Here is a 19150-nt window from a genome sequence, read left to right on the forward strand (position 1 = left end):
ATAGCAATTGACTCCCTTATAGGTCCGGCCACCCTTATTATCGGTCGAGATTATTCCAGACTGTCCACTGATCTGGCCATTGACCAATAAAATAGCGTTTCTGGCGTTCATAGACTCCTTTATAAGTCGAACCAGTCAAGCCACCCCGCTTATCAGTCGGTTATTCCAGGTCAATTAAAATTCAACTGATCTGGTTACCAAGGAGATATTCATTGGATTAGTCATTAGTTTTCAATAATAAATAAAGCTGGATTTTTATCACGAAGTAAATGCGATAATGAAGTAGGAATAATTAATGAATTTTTAATTAATATGAATAGGTAATTTTTGAATTTCAAACATCAGTCGCGCGACGGATTTGACATACTCTAGATCCGCCCCTGAACCATTCAACATTTCCAATTCTGTGAATGTATTCATCTTCGCTTTCCGATGACGAAGAATTGTCATTACTATGACCACCTTCCGCGTTGGCCAAAGGCTCAAACATGTATGGTTGTACCTCATTGTTATTGACGACAATATCATAATCGGCTTCTTCTTCAGAAGAATCCATTAATTTTTGTTAAATAAAAAACAGTAATAGCAAACTACCGAAAGCCGTGCAAGAATTGCGTGCAAGTCGTAGAACGATATAAGAACGAACTTGTTTATGTCAACTATTACGTCACTCTTTCCCAGTTCCCAGACTTAAACAATCTCACGGCGTTTGAGCAATGGTCATCGAATATCGTGTTTTTACCGATTATAACCCTAAATATCTTTTTAAATATTTCGCGGACGACTTTGAAACTTGGTACGTCTTATTTTTACGCTATAGGCATTACAATAAAATAAAGTTGTCTTCTAGCTTGCATGTGTCCTTTAAGAAGTTACCAATATATTTTGAACGAAGCGCGCAATTGACCGCGTTTAGCGAATGTCAACTATTACGTCACAACGACATCGGTAGCTGTCGCTAGCTCGTCGGGCATTTTCAATACGTTATCAGTAAAGCATCAACTTTAAACCTCCATATCTTCAAAAATATTTATCCTTTGAGTCTCAAACTTTGGTGAACTTTTAGTTGGAGCTATGCCTTCATGTAAAGTACAAAAATAACAATCCGAATTTTATGTTGCATGTGTCCTTTAACCTTGTAATCATATATGCATTTTTTCCATGCTGCATACTACAAATCAATACTTCATGTAAATAAAGTATAGCTACGAGACTTATTTACCCCACGCCTCCTGGCTGAAAAACCGTTTCATCCCTTCATTCATTCTTCGCTTCTCCTCTTCAAAATACGACAACAAAAAGCGCAAAACAGTTCACAGAAGCACACACTTTTAAAGTAATATATTAGCTGATTATGATTCTTATGTATAAAAATTCTTCCTACTATTCATGACTTGCCCTGTCAAAATGTTAGGGTAGCTCCCCCCTGCCTCCTATGAAAGTTGGGCAACTTTTAAGCATCAATGGTTAGTTGATTTAAAATATGGTGGCACCTTCTATGTGAGTTAGGAAAATATTTACAACCGGAGAAATGATGCCTCCTGTATGCCAATGCATATTGAGATAAATTCAAGCAACACATTTTCTACCAGATTAAAGTCAATGATAATTTAGTGAATTGTGATGCAGGTGTTTGCAGTTGACATTTTATGTAAGTGTGTCCTCAGATCTTATATACTCTCCAATGTCTGCCTGATGGAAACAAACAATGTCTGTTGGACTGGCATGCCGACAATCTTGAGTTGATCTTGCAGCTACACCAAATCCCTGGAGAAATTAATGTAACAGTAAAATAATTTGGCTAGTTTTGAGCATATGTGCCCAAATATTGCCTGACTGTTTAATATTGTTCCAGCGTTCCCCACAGAGAAGTGAAATATCAATAAATATTAAGTAAATAGGAAAGGTAAACAAAAACAGAAAACAAAAGCAAACCAGAGGCAAATCATTCATTGAATAGACAACAACTCCTTGGTACTGTTCTGTGTTTTCAGTGATGCGCCCAAGACCAGACTTGGCAACATGGTTTCCATAGAGAAAAGATTGTTCAGCTCCAGGCTTCACCCAGATTTTAAACTAAAAGTGTAAGGTTAAGTTAAATACCTACATGGGGAGGTGTGAATTGACTGGGAGATATAGAGTACCTTTGCATATGGAGCCAAAAAATCCAATGCTGTAATGTGAAGACGAAACTTGCCAGATTTTGTCATTTTACCAAAACAAGTACCAAGCGAGATCAAATTCTCCCTAGCAACATTAGTTGCTTTCCTCATTATGTTTTCCCTTAAAAATTATTTATAAAAACAAACATATCTTTATTCACACATACTGGTAGTGCACCTAATGGCTACAACATCCAAACTAATGCAAATACTTCACGTAATATATCCGATCCTTCTGCAGTCTGAAGCAATAGTTGCCATCAGGTCGATCAATAAGCAGTTTCAAATTGTCACCAATACTATGAAATATATATCAAAGAAAAGTATTCTATAACCATCTTCAGTCATGGTGACAAAACACTAATTACTAAGATGGATGGTATAATTCATGAACTTCACAGCAACATGAATGAATAATTTGATTTTAACATGCTAACTATTGTCAACATGAGTTGTTTTCAACATGGGGCATGCACCAAGTTACAGAAACGAATTTAACAAGAATACTAAATTAACAAAGTACAGTCCGTAAAACATTAAATTAGAGTACAAAGTTAACTAAGTATTTACATTTAACTATCACTAAATTATTTGGGAAAGTGAACAGTGATTTTGTTTTGAAAAGACATCAGAGAGCAGGACTCTTTGAGTTCATGAGGTAATGAGTTCCAGATTAGTGGATCATTAAATGCGAGGCTTTTTTTCATGTATATCTTCGTGGCTGGGGTAAGTTGTAAGATGTTATTTTCTATCATCATGTTTGGCTGTTGATTTGCAATACTTTTGATAAGAGGTTTCAATCGACATAAATAGCATACGTATGTACATACTATTTGGCGAGTTTTTCAAACACCAGCTTGGTTTCTTCTTCTGTTAATGGCCTCATAAAGAAAAAATATCACTTTGAAAGAAAATATAAATACAACACTTTGATATGTGATTCACTCAATGGTTCACTCAAGTTTGGCGACCACGTGTGCACTTACCGACATCCATCAAAAGGAGATTTGTTTGGAAACTGTTTCCGATGACTTCCGACTTATTTTATTTATAAACATTTTCATAATAGTTCATTATGTTCATCATTCAGCAAATTTATGTGTATTCCTTTCTCTAAGAATCTCGATGTTTGAAAACATATATAACCATCTTAAAGTTTATTACCATCATAATGTATTTAACCAATAAAACGTATATAACCATCGCGAAGTATATAAACATCATAAAGTATACAACCATGACAAGATACATAAACTATGAAGAATATCTGCATGAATTTTTATCATTTCAAGAGTCATAAATAAAGCCACGCTGGGTCATTTAAAAACCCTTTATCTACATCTACAGCCTGCAGTTGTGTGAAACTCTGACCAATTCATGATTTATGGTCGTGTTGCTGTTAATATCATTGTTGAAATACACTCACTCAATGCCCAAAATCAATGACATAATTGTTTTCCAAATTGCTTTTGAACAAAATACATACCTTCCTTCCAGTAATTTAACTAGTCAGTCCCAATCTTTCCACGTACGGTCATAATAAACATTTATAATGACAGTGTTGCCAGATTGTGAACAAAGGTCACAAATTTATGAACTTTTGATTTTTATTTTGACTTTTTGTGAACAAAAAGAATTTTGTGAACATTTCATGAACTTTTACTAAAAAGTAAAAACATTTTATGAACTTATCACTTATAAAGGACAAGGTTGTTTACAATGAATATACACTGGTTTAGAGATTGGAGACAAAGCATAATTCATTCTTCAATGTTGATGTGGAGGGAATTTTTTCTTCTGTGAATGCAATCAAAACTAAAGGAAGAAATAGGTTGCACACAAAGCCAGTCAGCTGTATTCTAAAAGTTAAGCAAGGAGTGAAAAAGTCAGGAGGCTGTGTCAACTACTCTCCTTCGACAAATGCTTTAAGTCATATGACACACGACATTCTTTATGTTCAAGACTCTGACTCAAGGGACGAATCTGAATCGAACTAAATAACTGTTTTTCATTGTTATTTTTTTGTTGTTTTGTACAAATGTGCAATGTGCATCATTATAAATTTACATTTGATTTAGCTTATTTCATACATTTGGTGCAAATTATGCAATTTTTGTCGATTTTTAACATTGGTGGATAATATGTGAAGTTTTGAACATGCCGACATTAACTTATTTAAAATTCATCTGGCAACACTGTATAATGACAGCTAGCAAAAATGCAGAACTTTACACCAGCAGACATGTCACAAGCTTCTCTGGAAATTATATTTGGGTTCATGCAAGTATAGGTACTAGAATGTTTCTAAAGAAAGCCATCCAGTAACATATACAGTTCAATGCTGGTGGCTTTTTGTAAAGGTATACAGTTTTTTTGATGTGTGTTGTTGCACAGGTAAATTGAATTGATGACTTTATAAGGAAATGTTGGAGATGAGGCCGCAAAAAAACATTCAGAAATTGCAAGTGATTAAGATAAATTTATGTGAAATAATATTTCAGTTCTCCTTCCAGAAATTGAAAGAGTTTAGGAGTTTTGTACCTGGTACCAATGTTTTTTAAATTTTACTCTGCGATAAACCAAATTGTCAAATGAAGTTGCTCAACTGATCCTCGAGACATTGAGCATTTTTTCTATAAACATAAGGAATGTCGCCATATGCAATATAAGCATATGCATACGCATAAGCGTACATAAACATCATAAAGTATACAACCATCATGAAGTAAATAACCATCAAAAGGCATTTAACAAAAACAGAGTATATAAACATCATGAAGTATATAATCATTATAAAGTATACAAACATCATAAAGTATTACCATCATAAAGTATATAGTCATAAAGTATACAACCTTCTCTGGAAATTATATTTGGGTTCATGCAAGTATAGGTACTAGATTGTTTCTAAAGACAGCCGCCCAGTAACATATACAGCTCGATGCTCCAGGCTTTTTGTAAAGGTATACAGTTTTTTTCATTTTTGTTGTTGTACAGGTAAGTTAAATTAATGACTTTTATAAGGAAATGTTGGAATTGAGACCGCAAAAATAACATTCAGAAATTGCAAGTGATTAAGATAAATTTATGTGAAATAATATTTCAGTTCTCTTCCCAGAAATTGAAAGAGTTAAGGAGTTTTCTACCTGGTGCCAATGTTTTTTACATTTTACTTTGCGATAAACCATATTCTCCAATGAAGCTGCTCAACTGATCCTCAAGACATTGTGCATTTTTTCTATAAACATAAGGAATGTCGCCATATGCAACTCATCACAAGCATGCTTATACGTAAGGGAATCATTACCTGGGGATTTTTCTCTTGAGATTTATAAACCTATTCATACACTTCATTTGTGTTTTCTAGTTCTACACATGTTTGCTGAAGCTATGTTAGTCGATGTAGTCAATTTGTTCTACATGTTGTAACTAAACTTTTCAGGTAAAGAAACTTTCATTTTAGAATTAAATTCAATTTTATGATGTAATTGCAGAATAAATAAATTGCCAGGTATTAACAACACATACCCAAATAGATGCGCTTGACTTTCAATTTTCTCTAATTCAGTAATATCTGCACTAAGTTTTGAAATCTCGTTTTCCACTTTTTTCTTCTCTGCGTCAACTTTGTAACACAATTGAGCAATAGTGGAGGAAAGTTCCCTTTTAAAAAGAAATGGAAAATGAATACAACAGAAAACTTCTTGTTCCCATACATATTTTTCAAAAAGAAATATTGCTAGCTTTTTAATGGTTTACCTCATAACTTGTTGAATACAATTTGAACTTGTCATACTGACAACCAACTGAAGACGATTGGCCGTGTATGCAACAAACTAAAAGTTGAATCAACACTAACAGTCATTTCATATGAGGCAAGCATTTGAGATCAACTTTGGAAGATATTTACTGAACATGTTTACCTTTATTTCATTGAGGTTTTACACACAAAGTTACCTGATTTTTAAACGCCTTTTCCTTTGCATAATTTGTCAATCGTAAACCTCCAGTAATGTATAACGATCCATACAAACCACCACATCCAACAATCAGTTTGGCAACAACATTATTCCAAACCTGATTGAAAAAAATATGACAAAAAGTTATGCTATAACAGTCCAAATACTATGACCTATGTTTTGGAAATTATACATTAACAGAATGTGGTGTAAAAATTAGTCAAAAACCCTCAAAGTCATACTGTTTTTTTAATCAGAAAATGAGATTACAGTCTTATGGCAAATTTCTGCCTTTGAGAGTTTTCCTTGAAGCATTTTTCATATTTTTTCTACACATAATCACGTGAAGTCACTCCTTACCAGGCCTCCAACAACCACAATACCAGTAGCGCTGTGTGATGCAATGTTTTGAATAACGGCCAACTTCAATTCATCGTCCTTGAGCACTTCGTTACTTCGAGAAGCAGTCGTTTCACCTTCGTCAAGTTCCGTAGATGATCTACTATATGAAATGGAAACGAATGAAAAGCAGACTTTGACAACAATAACAAAAACATATTGACATGAGTAATTCAACAATAGTAGCATATACAACGATATTAGAACAAAAACATTCATCAACAAGTTGCATTTTCAACACTTTTTCACAGAAAAATTATAATGAAGTTAAAAGAGAGTTGTGAATTTATCAGACAATTTGAGGTTTATAAAACAACAATTTTATTACACCATACCTTTGTCCAGAACGAGAAGTGGAAGGACCCCAAAGCTTTCTTAACATTGTTTGCAACCAGTGAGAGAAATGGAACTCTAAATCCTCTTTGAAATCCGAGCAAATATTGGGAATATCAAGTTGATAGGATACTTCAAATTCATGCCTACAAGAATCGCAGGAGGAACAAAGATTTACATGTAGGCAAAATTTACATGGAGTATTTATCGAACACATGACTGAAGAGAACTTGCAAGTTAGACGGCAGTCATGCGCTCTTTACAATACCAGGTTATCCACAAGTATACATATAAATACCTGGAATCCAAAATAGTCTTCACCTCATGACGATCCTCTGGTGGTAAAAGTGAAGCTAATTGATCTGCAAAGATATTTATATTGTTAAAACTGTAACATAAAATGGAACTTCATAAAGTATGGCGTAAAATACGAATTCTAAGGTCAACTTTTGCTTACCAGTCATTGATTGTTTAGTTTTATTATAGGACTGGGAAAGAGCTAATCCACATCGCTCCGTAAGATTCCTTCCCAGGTCATCAGCAATATGAGTGACCAGATCTCGTTTGTAAGTTTCAATGAAAGTAGAATGCGCATGAAATGGATGATCAAACTGATTTACAAGTATTCCTAAAAGTTTTATTTCATCATTCATTGCTGTGGCAACCTTGAAATAAAAAATACAGTTTTATTTCACAAACGTCATCACGTTTTCCTAGTTAAACTAGGTAAATATACAACCGGACATCGTGATGGGACAAGCAGGTAAAAGCATGTTAAAGATCGTATAATTACACACTTAAAATAAGAATCTTTATTGAATGAGGAAAAGATTTATATTTTCCAAATTAGCTTCCCATCAAATGCCAACAAAAAGGAGAAAAAAGTGTTAGCATTTTTCAGAAGAATGTACGTATAGCTACAATGAATGGTTACAATGTAAATCCGTTAAACTCATGAAGTTCTTTGATAACTGTTGTTTTGAATGACTTTTATGTTTTAAATTTGGTTCGATTAACTTTATACCTGCAACACAACTTCTTCTTTAATTTCCTTGATTTTATTCTTAAACTCATGACTGATCACATCCAGTTTGTCTTTCATTATAGCCAGTCGTTCCTCCCAGCTACATTTTGCTTCAATACATTTCTGCCTAAGAATTACTATCGCCACTCAATAACATATGCAGATCCATGCAAGGAAATTCATTTAAAGAAAAGCAAAAACTGAAAGATTCCTATTGGATTAAATGTCAAACACACACAAGGTCTCGGAGAGAATGAGAAAAATGGTCTAACCTTTCAACCTTTGACTTGGCTTCAATTTTCTCCATGATTTCTCGAACAAATTTTGTGGTTTGCATTCCTTGTACTGCATGAGATTCAACTTTGCTTTGAATTGCTGACTTGGAAATACACTCCTAAAAACCAGAACATTGAGTCTGAGCACCGCAATTTAAACAAAACTTTAGATGTTATAGCTGCTATGCAAGAATGAAAGGTCTGCTTAACCTCAAACTTTCTTTCAAAATGCTCGAATTCCATTAGTCTTTCTTGAAAACCTTCTGCATGTATAGCAACCCCTATATAAAAAAAATTATTAACACACAACAAACCATGGCAATGTTTACCAGTGAAGGTCAAAAAACCAGCAAACTTCAACAAAAATCAATAAAAAAACATTTGTTTCCTTAAACCTGTATCACACATTCCTTGGTTTTCCTGCATTCTCTTTGTCAGAACCTAAAAATATAGACAGGGAATCAACATTTGAGCTGTAGTTTCTGTTTCTTCTTTCCACCTTACAGGCTGTGTTGTAACTTTTTATTGTGGGCTGCCCTTAAATAGGAACATCAATTTAGTTTATTTAAACTAGGTCTACTACAGCATGTGAAAATGGAGAGTTATAGAAGAGGAAAAAAAACTTTCGTTTTCAACTGCAAAACTTCAACTACTCTCTACATGACGTACTTCTTTAGCAGACACAAAGAAAACACGATTCTCTGCTTCACATTGATCAATGCATTTAAGTTCATTGACAAGAAAACCAACTGTTCTTTCCATATGTTGATTTTTAACCTAATGAAAGAAATCAAACACAAAGTCTTAAAGAGCAAGGTATAGTTTCCAAAGACCTTATTCCTTTTGAATGTTCAATGATATGAAAATGTACATACTGCCATCATAAACTCTGGCTCAAATGCTGACGCATCCCAACGATTGTTCAAGATAAAAATATTTGGCCGTGACAGCTTCTGATTGACTTTATTGAAAAATTTCTTTTCCTGTAAAAGTTTTGAAGATTCTGGCTCTTGATTACTACTATCTTTGCAAAAATAATTTTATAGACACAACTTACTGTAACCATCAAAGTTGACTCTGAATTTGCTACCAAAACAAAAACATCTGCATCCAAGCAGTAATTATCAATCCAACTGTCAAGATCTGGACTAACATCAATCCCTGGGCTACAAATCAAAGCATCTTATCAAAAATATTCACAATTTATTTAATGAAGATTAATTAAATTTTTACCTGTCAACCAACACAATATCATTTCGAAGCAATGCACACCTGAAAAAAACAGTTGGTGATTCCTTTTATGAAAGAATATGCTTGACTTTCATCCATTTTAAAATACATACTTTGCTCTTGGCCAATTGACTTGAATCAAGCTACTTGGATCTAGTTTCTCTTGACAAAGTTCATGAGCCAGTTGACTTAAAGACTAAATACATGGAAGTAAATAAAATCAAATTTCATAGTCGATACACTCAAATGACAAGTCACTCAAAAAGCAATCTCACTGATATATTCTAGCATACAAAAATTTTAGTGTTACATGCATTTTGAAAAAACTCTTTGAAAAATCTACAGTATTTTAACCAAAGTAGAAGTGCTAGGCTAACTGTGCTATGAATTTAGCAGTCGTGGCAAATTCAATGGATAAAACAATCCAAGTAACTTCCAATAACATTTATTTTCTGCTAATACTTGTTTGATAGCCTATATATACAACATACTTGAATATTTTTCTTTTCGTCAGAGCCAGGGGTCAGTACATAAGGTGTCTCAACTTCTGTTCCATTAACACTGAAGAAACAACTAGTTGTATGACCAATACCAGATGGTAAAATACGATCTCTCAACATGGCATTAATTACAGTGCTCTTGCCATTGCTTGTTCTTCCAAAGAAAGCAACTTTCATACTGTCCCTACTGAGAACCTTTGCTATCCCAGCTACTTGCTCCAGATATGTTTTGACCTTAACACAATTTATTGATTTAAAATGGTGTTTTCTTTGGTTTTATTCACATGTAACTAAAAACTAGCAATGTCATTGTCAGTGGCAGAGAGGCCAACAATTTAGTGGAGATCAATTTGCCAAGCCAGATAATATTTGCACTTTATAAAATAGGCCAAAATCAGAGAAGAATTACTTAGGAAATTAATAATGATTTCGATATCAGAGTGTATTCATTAGGTAGATTAAATCAACTCTGAACTCTGCTGAAACTACGACATTTTTACCTCCTCAGAATATTTGTCTATTTCACTGGCCAACTTTTCTGAAACAAAACACTTTTCCTGAAGAAACGAAGATGCCTCTCCTAAGTAGACGCCAATTTCTTGAAATATTTTGTTGATTTTATTCTTCGCTTTGCTAAACAGCTTAAGGGGTGAATCAATAGATGAACCATTGCAATGCGGCTGGCCATGACTCAGTTGTCCCTCTATTTGACTCAAAGATCTCCGCGAACTGGCAGCATTCTTCATTCTTATTAAATTCTGAAATTACAACGAGATGTAAGCAATATTATGCTGCAGTTTCAACAAATTTTAAAGACTAAAACAAGCAACAACAATCATATATATATACAAAAAGAATTGTTTGTAGTTGTTGGTTAAAGCATTATGCTATCATTCTTTTTGTTTAATAACATTTTATTTAACCTTGTAAACAAATATATATTTTCCACATGTTGCATAAAATACAATCCATTACTTCATGTAAGTAGAGTATAGCTACGAGACCTATTTAGCCCACGCCCCTTGGCTAAAAAACCGTTTTATCCCTTCATTCATTCTTCGCTTCTCCTCTCCAAAATACGACAACAAAACTGCAAAACAGTTCACAGAAGCACACACTTCTAAAGTAATATATTAGCTGATTATGATTCTTATTTATAAAAATTCTTCCTACTATTCATGACTTGCCCTGTCAAAATGTTAGGGTAACTCCCCCCCAGCCTCCCATGAAAGTTTGAAAGTTGGGCAACTTTTAAGCATTAGTGGTTAGCTAATTTAAAATATGGCGTAACCTTCTATGTGAATTAGGAAAATATTTACAGCCCGAGAAATGATGCCTTTTTATGCCAATGCATATTGAGGTAAATTCACAGACCTAGCTCTATCCACAGACCTGCACACAGGCGGCCCAGGTCTTATGGTCGCTTTCGTACTGACTGAAGCAGCAGTGAACTCGGCGTCTACCTGGGTGTCTGAGCAGCCCTCTTTAGGGATGCACTGCTCACCTCACACGAGGAAGGGACTAGAAAAGGTGTCCTAAAAAAAGCCTGCTTCAACCTTCATCCTGGCCAGCAAGCCGCGGTTGGCGGGAATCCCACACCAGCGGTCGAAATAAAGGAAAGAAAAAATTTAAGGTGACACCGATCACCTTAGGCACATGGAATGTGCGTACATTACTTGACAACCCTTCATCAGACAGACCAGAGAGGAGAACTGCTTTAGTTGCCAGAGAACTTGCAAGATACAACATCGACATTGCAGCACTGAGTGAGACTCGTTTCGCTAATGAGGGGCAGCTGACTGAATATGGAGGTGGCTACACTTTCTTCTGGAGTGGCCGTTCTACCGATGAGCGCCGGGAGTCTGGGGTAGGTTTTGCCATCAGGAACCATCTTGTCCAAAAGCTTGCCAATTTCCCTAAAGGTACAAACGATCGTCTCATGTCAATGCAGATTCATCTACATGATGGTAAACGGGCCACACTCATCAGTGCCTATGCACCTACATTGACAAATCCTGAAGATGTGAAAGACAGATTCTACGAAGATCTGGATACTTTGCTTTCATCCGTGTGCAGTACTGATAAGCTGATCCTACTTGGGGGTTTTAACGCAAGGGTAGGCCGTGATTCTGCCTGGGATGGAGTCATTGGAAAGAGTGGGGTAGGCAAGTGCAACAGCAATGGCCTGCGCCTGCTGGAGTTATGCTCATCGTATGGTCTCCTTATAACCAACACAATATTCCGGCTGCCCAACAGGAACAAAACATCATGCATCATGAATGTACCCCCGGTCGAAACACTGGCATCTCATCGACTACATTATTGTCAGGAAGAAGGACAGGCAGGATGTCAGAATTAGGCCATGTGTGGTACAGAGTGCTGGACCGACCACAGACTCATCATCTCTAAAATGAACATCCGCATCAAACCAAAGAGACGTCCACAGGGATGTATGACCAAAAAGAGGATAAATGTTGCCAAGCTGAAAAACCATCAAACAAGTGCAGCTCTATCCACAGACCTAGAATCCCAAATTGCCAACTTCAATCCTGGAGGTAACGTCGAAGAAGACTGGGAATCCTTTAGGGACACAGTTCACTCAACTGCAGTGCAAGTGTTGGGCTACCCTTCCCGACATCAGCATGATTGGTTTGATGAGATGATGAGGAGATTCAGGCCCTACTTGATGAAAAGCACAGACTTCATCGTGCTTACCAAGATGATCCAACTTCAGTCTACAAGAAGAATGCCTTTGCCAGTGCACGGAGAACAGTTCAGTGTAAGCTGCGGGTGATGAGAGATTCCTGGCTCAGTGCTAAGGCTGATGAAATCCAAGCCTATGCCGACAGAAATGATACAAAGCGGTTCTATGAAGCTCTCAACACAAAATATGGACCTCGATCGTCAGGAAATTCCCCTCTCTTGAGCTCAGATGGGACTTCACTAATTACCGAGAAGGAAAAGATCTTGCATAGGTGGGCTGAACATTTTGAAGCTGTCCTCAACCGTCCTTCTTTCATCAATGATGAGGCAATAGACAGGTTGCCCCAGGTCAACATCAACAGGACCATGGATGTTCCACCTGTTGAATCAGAAGTCAGGGAAGCAATAAACAAGCTCTCTAGTGGTAAAGCCCCTGGTGCAGATGCTATTCCATCCGAGATATATAAAGTTGGTGGTCCCACATTTATCCAGAAGCTCACTGACCTCTTCCAATCCTTCAGGGCTGAAGGATCCATCCCCCAGGAATTGAAAGATGCCTCGATTATTCACCTATACAAGAGGAAGGGTAATCGTCAGTCCTGTGATAATCATCGTGGCATCTCACTCCTATCAATAGCTGGGAAAGTTCTTGCCCGAGTGTTACTAAACCGGCTAATAGACCACCTTGAAGAAAGACTGCTACCAGAATCACAGTGTGATTTCGTAAGGGCCGTGGAACTGTTGATATGATTTTCGCAGCACGACAACTCCAGGAAAAGTGTCAAGAGCAGAACCAAGATCTGTACACCACCTTTGTCGATTTGACAAAAGCTTTTGACACAGTCTCCCGTCAGGGCCTGTGGAGAATTATGTCCAAGTTTGGCTGTCCAGAGAAATTCATCTTGATGGTTCGTCAATTTCACGATGGCATGTTGGCCAGAGTACTAGTTGATGGTGAATACTCCGAACCCTTCCCAGTCACAAATGGTGTGAAACAGGGCTGCGTACTGGCTCCAACATTGTTCAGCATGGTTTTCACTGCCATGCTAACTGATGCTAATCACGATGGTGTAGATGGTATCAGCATCAAATATAGAATGGATGGGAGCGTATTCAACCTACGTAGACTGCAAGCTATCACCAAGGTTAAGGAGACCATCATTCGTGACTTCCTGTTTGCTGATGACTGCGCCCTCAACGCGTCTTCAGAATCGGAGTTGCAGATCAGCATGAATAAGTTTTCCGCAGCCTGTGACAACTTTGGTCTAACCATCAGTACCAAGAAGACAGAGGTCATGCATCAGCCTTCTCCTCATACACACTACACTGAGGCTACCATACTGGTGAATGGACAGCGTCTGCAGACAGTTGACAAATTCACATATTTAGGGAGCACTCTTTCCAGAGCTGTGACTATTGATGCAGAGGTGAACAACCGGATCGCCAAAGCCAGCTCCGCATTTGGCAGGTTGCGCACAAACGTTTGGGAGCGTAGAGGGATCACCACTGCAACGAAACTGAAGGTCTACTCTGCCATAGTATTACAACTCTCCTTTTTGCATGTGAATCCTGGACTGTTTACCAGAGGCATGCGAGACAGCTGAATCACTTCCGCACAACCTGTCTCCGTCGGATTTTGAGAATCAAGTGGCAAGACAAGGTGCCAGACACAGATGTCCTCTCGATCCAACCAGCCATCCATCTACACCTTAGTGATGAGAGCACAGATTCGATGGGCAGGCCACATTGCTCGCATGCCAGATGAGCGGATACCTAAGCAACTGCTTTATGGTGAGCTATCCAACGGCAAAAGATCAGTAGGATGCCAGAAGAAGCGGTTCAAGGACACATTAAAGACCTCACTGAAGTCCTTTAACATCAACACCGCAACATGGGACAAACTTGCAGGGAACCGATCAACCTGGCGCGATCTCATCTTCAAGGGCTGTCAAGCATCAGAAGAAGGGCGGACTGTGGAAGCCAAACAGAAACGTGAGCTGCGGAAATCAAGAGCAGCCAGTGCTTCAACATCAGATGCATCTCTGGTTTGCCCTTCGTGTTCGAGAACATTCCGTGCCAAGATTGGGCTCATTAGCCACCTCAGAACTCACCGTACCCAGTCTTCTAGTACCTGAGATAACTTATCAAGGTCATCATCGCTTGTGATGGACGAACAACAACACTCAAGTTTGGCGACCACGTGTGCACTTACCGACATCCATCAAAAGGAGATTTGTTTGGAAACTGTTTCCGATGACTTTTCCGACTTATTTATTTATAATCATTTTTATAATAATTCATTATGTCCATCATTCAGCAAATGTATGTGTATTGTATTCTCTAAGAATCTCGATGTTTGAAGTTACTGACTTTATATGCATGGAGTTTAAACTTTAAAGATAGTAAAAAATTCAAAATGCAGCTGCAGTAAATTTAATTCAAATAGGCAGCAGTAAATTGCTGAGAGTAAAACAAATGACGTAAACTTTACGGTGGGTGCTTGACCATGCTTATTATTTGTTTTACACCAATAAGCCAATAATTTTATTTTTAAATATTATTGGAGCGTTGTTTCTAATTAGAGACGGTAATCTTTTGTGGACTTACCATGATATTTCCAAATTCTGATGCAAAAGAAAACATTTTTTTATTCGAAAACATCGTAAATGTCCCTTCTCTCTCCCTCTGGAAAATTGTAAAACTCACCATAGCGCGTGCGTTGCTTGTACAAGTGTTCAAAACATGGCGACTGGCAAGAATGAAATTTTCTTCAATCTTGGAAAGATTAAAGTTGATAAAGTCAACGAACTGCTGGAAGAGGCGCAGAAGTATGTAAAAAAGGTGATAAGGGGAGTCTTTGAAATTAATAATGGATAGTATATTTGTGTTTTAATTGAAATGCACGATTTAGCAATATCCATCTACCATTACACTTTGTAGTTCAAATTCATAAAAATATTTTTATATGCTGAAAGAAAGTTCATGGGCTAAATATACACATTCTGACAAACATTTTTTCAATTTCTATAAGACGTTTAAGACTATGTATGTATTGACTATGTATGTAACGGTTGGGAGGTCCCATAAGACTATGTATGTAACGGTTGGGAGGTCCGTTTTCTAAAATATTTTACGATGTATGAGCAGCAGCCGGAGGCCGACGCCACTTTTGAGGCCATGGAAAATAATTCTCTATAAGGTCCAAGCAAGACAGTAAATAATGTTTTTAATTCTTTATTTTTAAAATCAAGCAATTCACGTTGTAAAATGGTCGATGCGGCCTGTTAAGACTGAAGTTGATTATTTTTTATGTGTTTTTCGAATGCTAATATATGGTACTGTGCGGTATGTCCATTGAAAAAAGCTTTTTCTTATTGAAGTTGTTGATAAAACTAAGCATTGACAGTTTTCAACGTTAGTGGAAATTTTTCTTAGAGAATCGCTTAAAAACTTACTTGAATTCGTTTCTCCTCTACGCGTGGTATCTTATCAACAGTACTTTTTTGTCAGATTACAATCTTCATTGTCTATCACCACGTTCAAATATATCGCCTATCAAGTAAGATGTCTTTCCGTAACCAACAGGAAATCAACAATACTCGTCTACTACAGTCAAAGGCACTATCTTTACATTCAGGGGTTGTCAATAATTGATTGCAATTAAATTGGTCTGCACAATCAATTAATTGAAATTGGGAGTTTTGCCCAATCAATTAATTTTAATTGATGCTTTGTCCAATCAATTGGTTACAAATAATTGCAATTAATTGAAGCTCGATTAATTTTTGACAACCCTTGTATACTTTGTCTACATATCTTTTTAGTACTAGAACGCACACTAACGCTAATATCGTATAGAAATAGGTAGGTCTATTGTACAGGCAATAGCAATAGGTATAGCAACAGTAAATATATTTAACTTTTTTCTCTATGTCATAGGTCAGAAGCTTGTTATATTAACAGTGGTTATTTCAAAATCTGACATAATTACAGTCAAACACATAACCCAAGATACTGTTACAATACTATTTTTTGAGAGAGTTATAAAGCTCTGTATAAAGTATTATTTTACCAGAGCTAAGGTGTTCATTAAATTTATGTATTATCTTATGAAATATTTGATATGGATGTCATCGGTGGCATATCCAGAATGAATGTTTTACACTTGCTATGTAAATTTCACTGCATCATTGCTCATTTCATTAGAAATCTATTGTTTTTACAGTGAGTGAACAAAGCAAGATTGAGATAGCATGAGCAAATAAAAATGCTGGCTATGGCTGAGATTATTATAAGATATAGCTGTGAATAAAATATATGTGACTTTTATGCTTATCATACTTAGTTATAGTATATGTTTTTATTATGCTATAGCTACAACACCATCTATGATACCAGTTGTTTCCAATGGCAATACAATTTTATAACTACAAATGTCTAAATTGCATCACATTATTAACATGCAACTAATGACTTCTGAAAAAAATTGTATCATACTGCTCAGTTGGTTCATTTTATGACACTTAAGATAAGTAAACTACTGATATTTCTTTGTTCAATACATGACAGCCCCAGCAACTGCCAACTGCTTTGTTGTAAGTGAAAGCAAGCTGCTGTGACAAGACAAAAGTAGTTTCAATGTAAAAAAATAGAAAAAAGCAGTCAATGCCAATCAATTAATTTAAATTGATGCTTTGTCCAATCAATTAATTGGTTACAAATAATTGCAATTAATTGAAACTCAATTAATTTTTGACAACCCTTGTTTACATTAATTTACACAACGACAAAAATACGTTGTACTTGCCGTCTTTGTGTAGCCTACAATGAATAAGTTTTTTACCATGACGCCTCGCAGTTCATAAATGCCAAAACTTGAAGTGAATAATATCTTTATGCATGGTGTTATGCATATCAATATGTATTTGTTCCCCGTGATAATTTAACATTCATTGTTCGTACTCGAACAAATTATCTTTCAAAACTAATCCTAAAAACATTAGCTAATGTTGTTAAACAAAAGAACTTTGGTATTCCATCATTCCCAACATTAAATATATGTAAAATGCAAATGACAATTGACCATTGTTTTATGTTATTACGCAAATAATTAAACATTAAAATTTACTATGGCAAGCCAAACCTGCCAAAAGTGTATGGCAAGCCAAACCTACCAAAAGTGTATCGAGATTTATAAGTCGTATTAGAATTACTATAAGTCTATTCGAGAATCGTGAAGTGGTACTCGAAATTACTATAATGCGGTGTGAAAACTATATTATTATTGTTGAGTTGTGTATGACGAGATTTATATGACGAGTTGTTTTATAAACTGTGACGAGATTTATAAGACGAGTTTTATATGACGAGTTTCATATGACGAGATTTATAAGACGAGTTTTATATGACGAGTTTCATATGACGAGTTTTATATGACGAGTTTCATATGACGAGTTTATAAGACGAGTTTTATATGACGAGTTTCATATGACGAGTTTATATCGCGAGTTTTCCTCTAACAACATGAAGTATTGAGTTAAAGAACACGTGTTTGTTTCAAAAGCAGTTATTAATTATATGCAAAATTTCGGCGGGTTGGTAACTTTGTATTTTCTATCTATACTGTATCGCTCTCACCAAAATGACAGAAATGAGCAATAGAGAAATTATTCAGGAGCTTCTTGGCAGAGTTACAGAGCTGTCTGAAGGAATATCACCTGACGTGGACAGTTCTGTAAGGTCAGAAGTGAGAACTATATTTGGACGACATACGACCGCTTTAAATTTGCCAAATGCTGAAACGAGTCGGGAGGGAGGGAGGCCTTGTTTTGATATAACCAAAGTACAGATAGAGCAATTACGAGATACCGGAATGAAATGGAAAAGTATAGGTAGCTTCCTAGGTGTATCAGAACAAACAATTTACCGGAGAAGGATTGAATATGGAGTTGAGGCTAGCTTTACAGACATCACCGATGATAGTTTAGATGGGCAGATAAGAGATATTTTAAGGCTTACCCCATATAGTGGAGAATGTTATATCAGGGGTAGTTCAAGCGCTAGAAAGATCTATGTCCAAAGAGAAAGGGTCAGAGAAAGTTTTCGGAGAATCGATACTATTGGAAGAAATATGCGAAGGAGGTATGCGATTTGTGGACGGGTTTATACCCGCCGAAATTTTGCATATAATTAATAACTGCTTTTGAAACAAACACGTGTTTTTAACTCAATACTTCATGTTGTTAGAGGAAAACTCGCGATATAAATCTCGTCATATGAAACTCGTCATATAAAACTCGTCTTATAAAACTCTCGTCATATGAAACTCGTCATATAAAACTCGTCATATGAAACTCGTCATATAAAACTCGTCTTATAAATCTCGTCATATGAAACTCGTCATATAAAACTCGTCTTATAAAACTCGTCATATGAAACTCGTCATATAAACTCGTCATATGAAACTCGTCATATAAAACTCGTCTTATAAAACTCTCGTCATATGAAACTCGTCATATAAAACTCGTCATATGAAACTCGTCATATAAAACTCGTCTTATAAATC

At 36.2% G+C, this 19150-nt stretch overlaps 2 protein-coding genes across 4 annotated transcripts; both read right to left on the reverse strand.

The window, feature by feature from the left end:
* Positions 1-1326: 1326 nt before the first annotated feature.
* LOC124443909 (60S ribosome subunit biogenesis protein NIP7 homolog) lies at positions 1327-3339 on the reverse strand. The gene is made up of 5 exons (XM_046994459.1): positions 2993-3339; positions 2375-2461; positions 2145-2283; positions 1936-2076; positions 1327-1767 (listed from the first exon to the last, which is right to left on the reverse strand). The coding sequence occupies exons 1-5, from the start codon at positions 3046-3048 to the stop codon at positions 1648-1650; spliced, it is 543 nt and encodes a 180-aa protein (XP_046850415.1). The 5' UTR covers positions 3049-3339; the 3' UTR covers positions 1327-1647.
* Positions 3340-3809: 470 nt separating this feature from the next.
* LOC124443900 (mitofusin-2-like) lies at positions 3810-17629 on the reverse strand. Of its 3 annotated transcripts, XM_046994447.1 has the most exons (23): positions 17429-17629; positions 16041-16137; positions 15292-15360; positions 10383-10640; positions 9874-10116; positions 9496-9578; positions 9386-9424; positions 9210-9318; positions 9028-9135; positions 8822-8929; positions 8548-8593; positions 8363-8433; positions 8150-8271; positions 7878-8004; positions 7311-7518; positions 7152-7215; positions 6856-6999; positions 6482-6623; positions 6120-6239; positions 5922-5998; positions 5691-5825; positions 5309-5400; positions 3810-3977 (listed from the first exon to the last, which is right to left on the reverse strand). In XM_046994447.1, exons 3-22 carry the CDS (start codon positions 15292-15294, stop codon positions 5325-5327), a joined length of 2283 nt encoding a protein of 760 aa, XP_046850403.1. In that variant the 5' UTR covers positions 15295-15360; positions 16041-16137; positions 17429-17629; the 3' UTR covers positions 3810-3977; positions 5309-5324. The 3 variants fall into 3 exon arrangements, with proteins under 3 accessions (XP_046850403.1, XP_046850404.1, XP_046850402.1); XM_046994448.1 differs by lacking the exon at positions 3810-3977 and having other exon boundaries at positions 4929-5400; positions 6482-6620; positions 17429-17627; XM_046994446.1 differs by lacking the exon at positions 3810-3977 and having other exon boundaries at positions 4929-5400; positions 17429-17627.
* Positions 17630-19150: the final 1521 nt, after the last annotated feature.

Source organism: Xenia sp. Carnegie-2017, unplaced genomic scaffold (assembly GCF_021976095.1).
Source record: "Xenia sp. Carnegie-2017 unplaced genomic scaffold, XeniaSp_v1 HiC_scaffold_21, whole genome shotgun sequence".
NCBI lineage: Eukaryota > Metazoa > Cnidaria > Anthozoa > Malacalcyonacea > Xeniidae > Xenia > Xenia sp. Carnegie-2017.

What these genes read in the sequence shown, in the direction of transcription:
- LOC124443900 (XM_046994447.1), bottom strand. An exon ending in GATATTGTGTTGGTTGACAG is followed by an intron (nt 9,319 to 9,385) that starts GTAAAAATTTAA and finishes TTTGATTTGTAG; the next exon opens with CCCAGGGATTGATGTTAGTC. An exon ending in AGTCAAGCGCATCTATTTGG is followed by an intron (nt 5,401 to 5,690) that starts GTATGTGTTGTT and finishes TTATGTTTATAG; the next exon opens with AAAAAATGCACAATGTCTTG.
- LOC124443909 (XM_046994459.1), bottom strand. Translation starts at nt 3,048, where the DNA reads ATGAGGCCATTAACAGAAGAAGAAACCAAGCTGGTGTTTGAAAAACTC. An exon ending in GATCGGATATATTACGTGAA is followed by an intron (nt 2,284 to 2,374) that starts GTATTTGCATTA and finishes ATAATTTTTAAG; the next exon opens with GGAAAACATAATGAGGAAAG. An exon ending in CAATGAATGATTTGCCTCTG is followed by an intron (nt 1,768 to 1,935) that starts GTTTGCTTTTGT and finishes TAATTTCTCCAG; the next exon opens with GGATTTGGTGTAGCTGCAAG.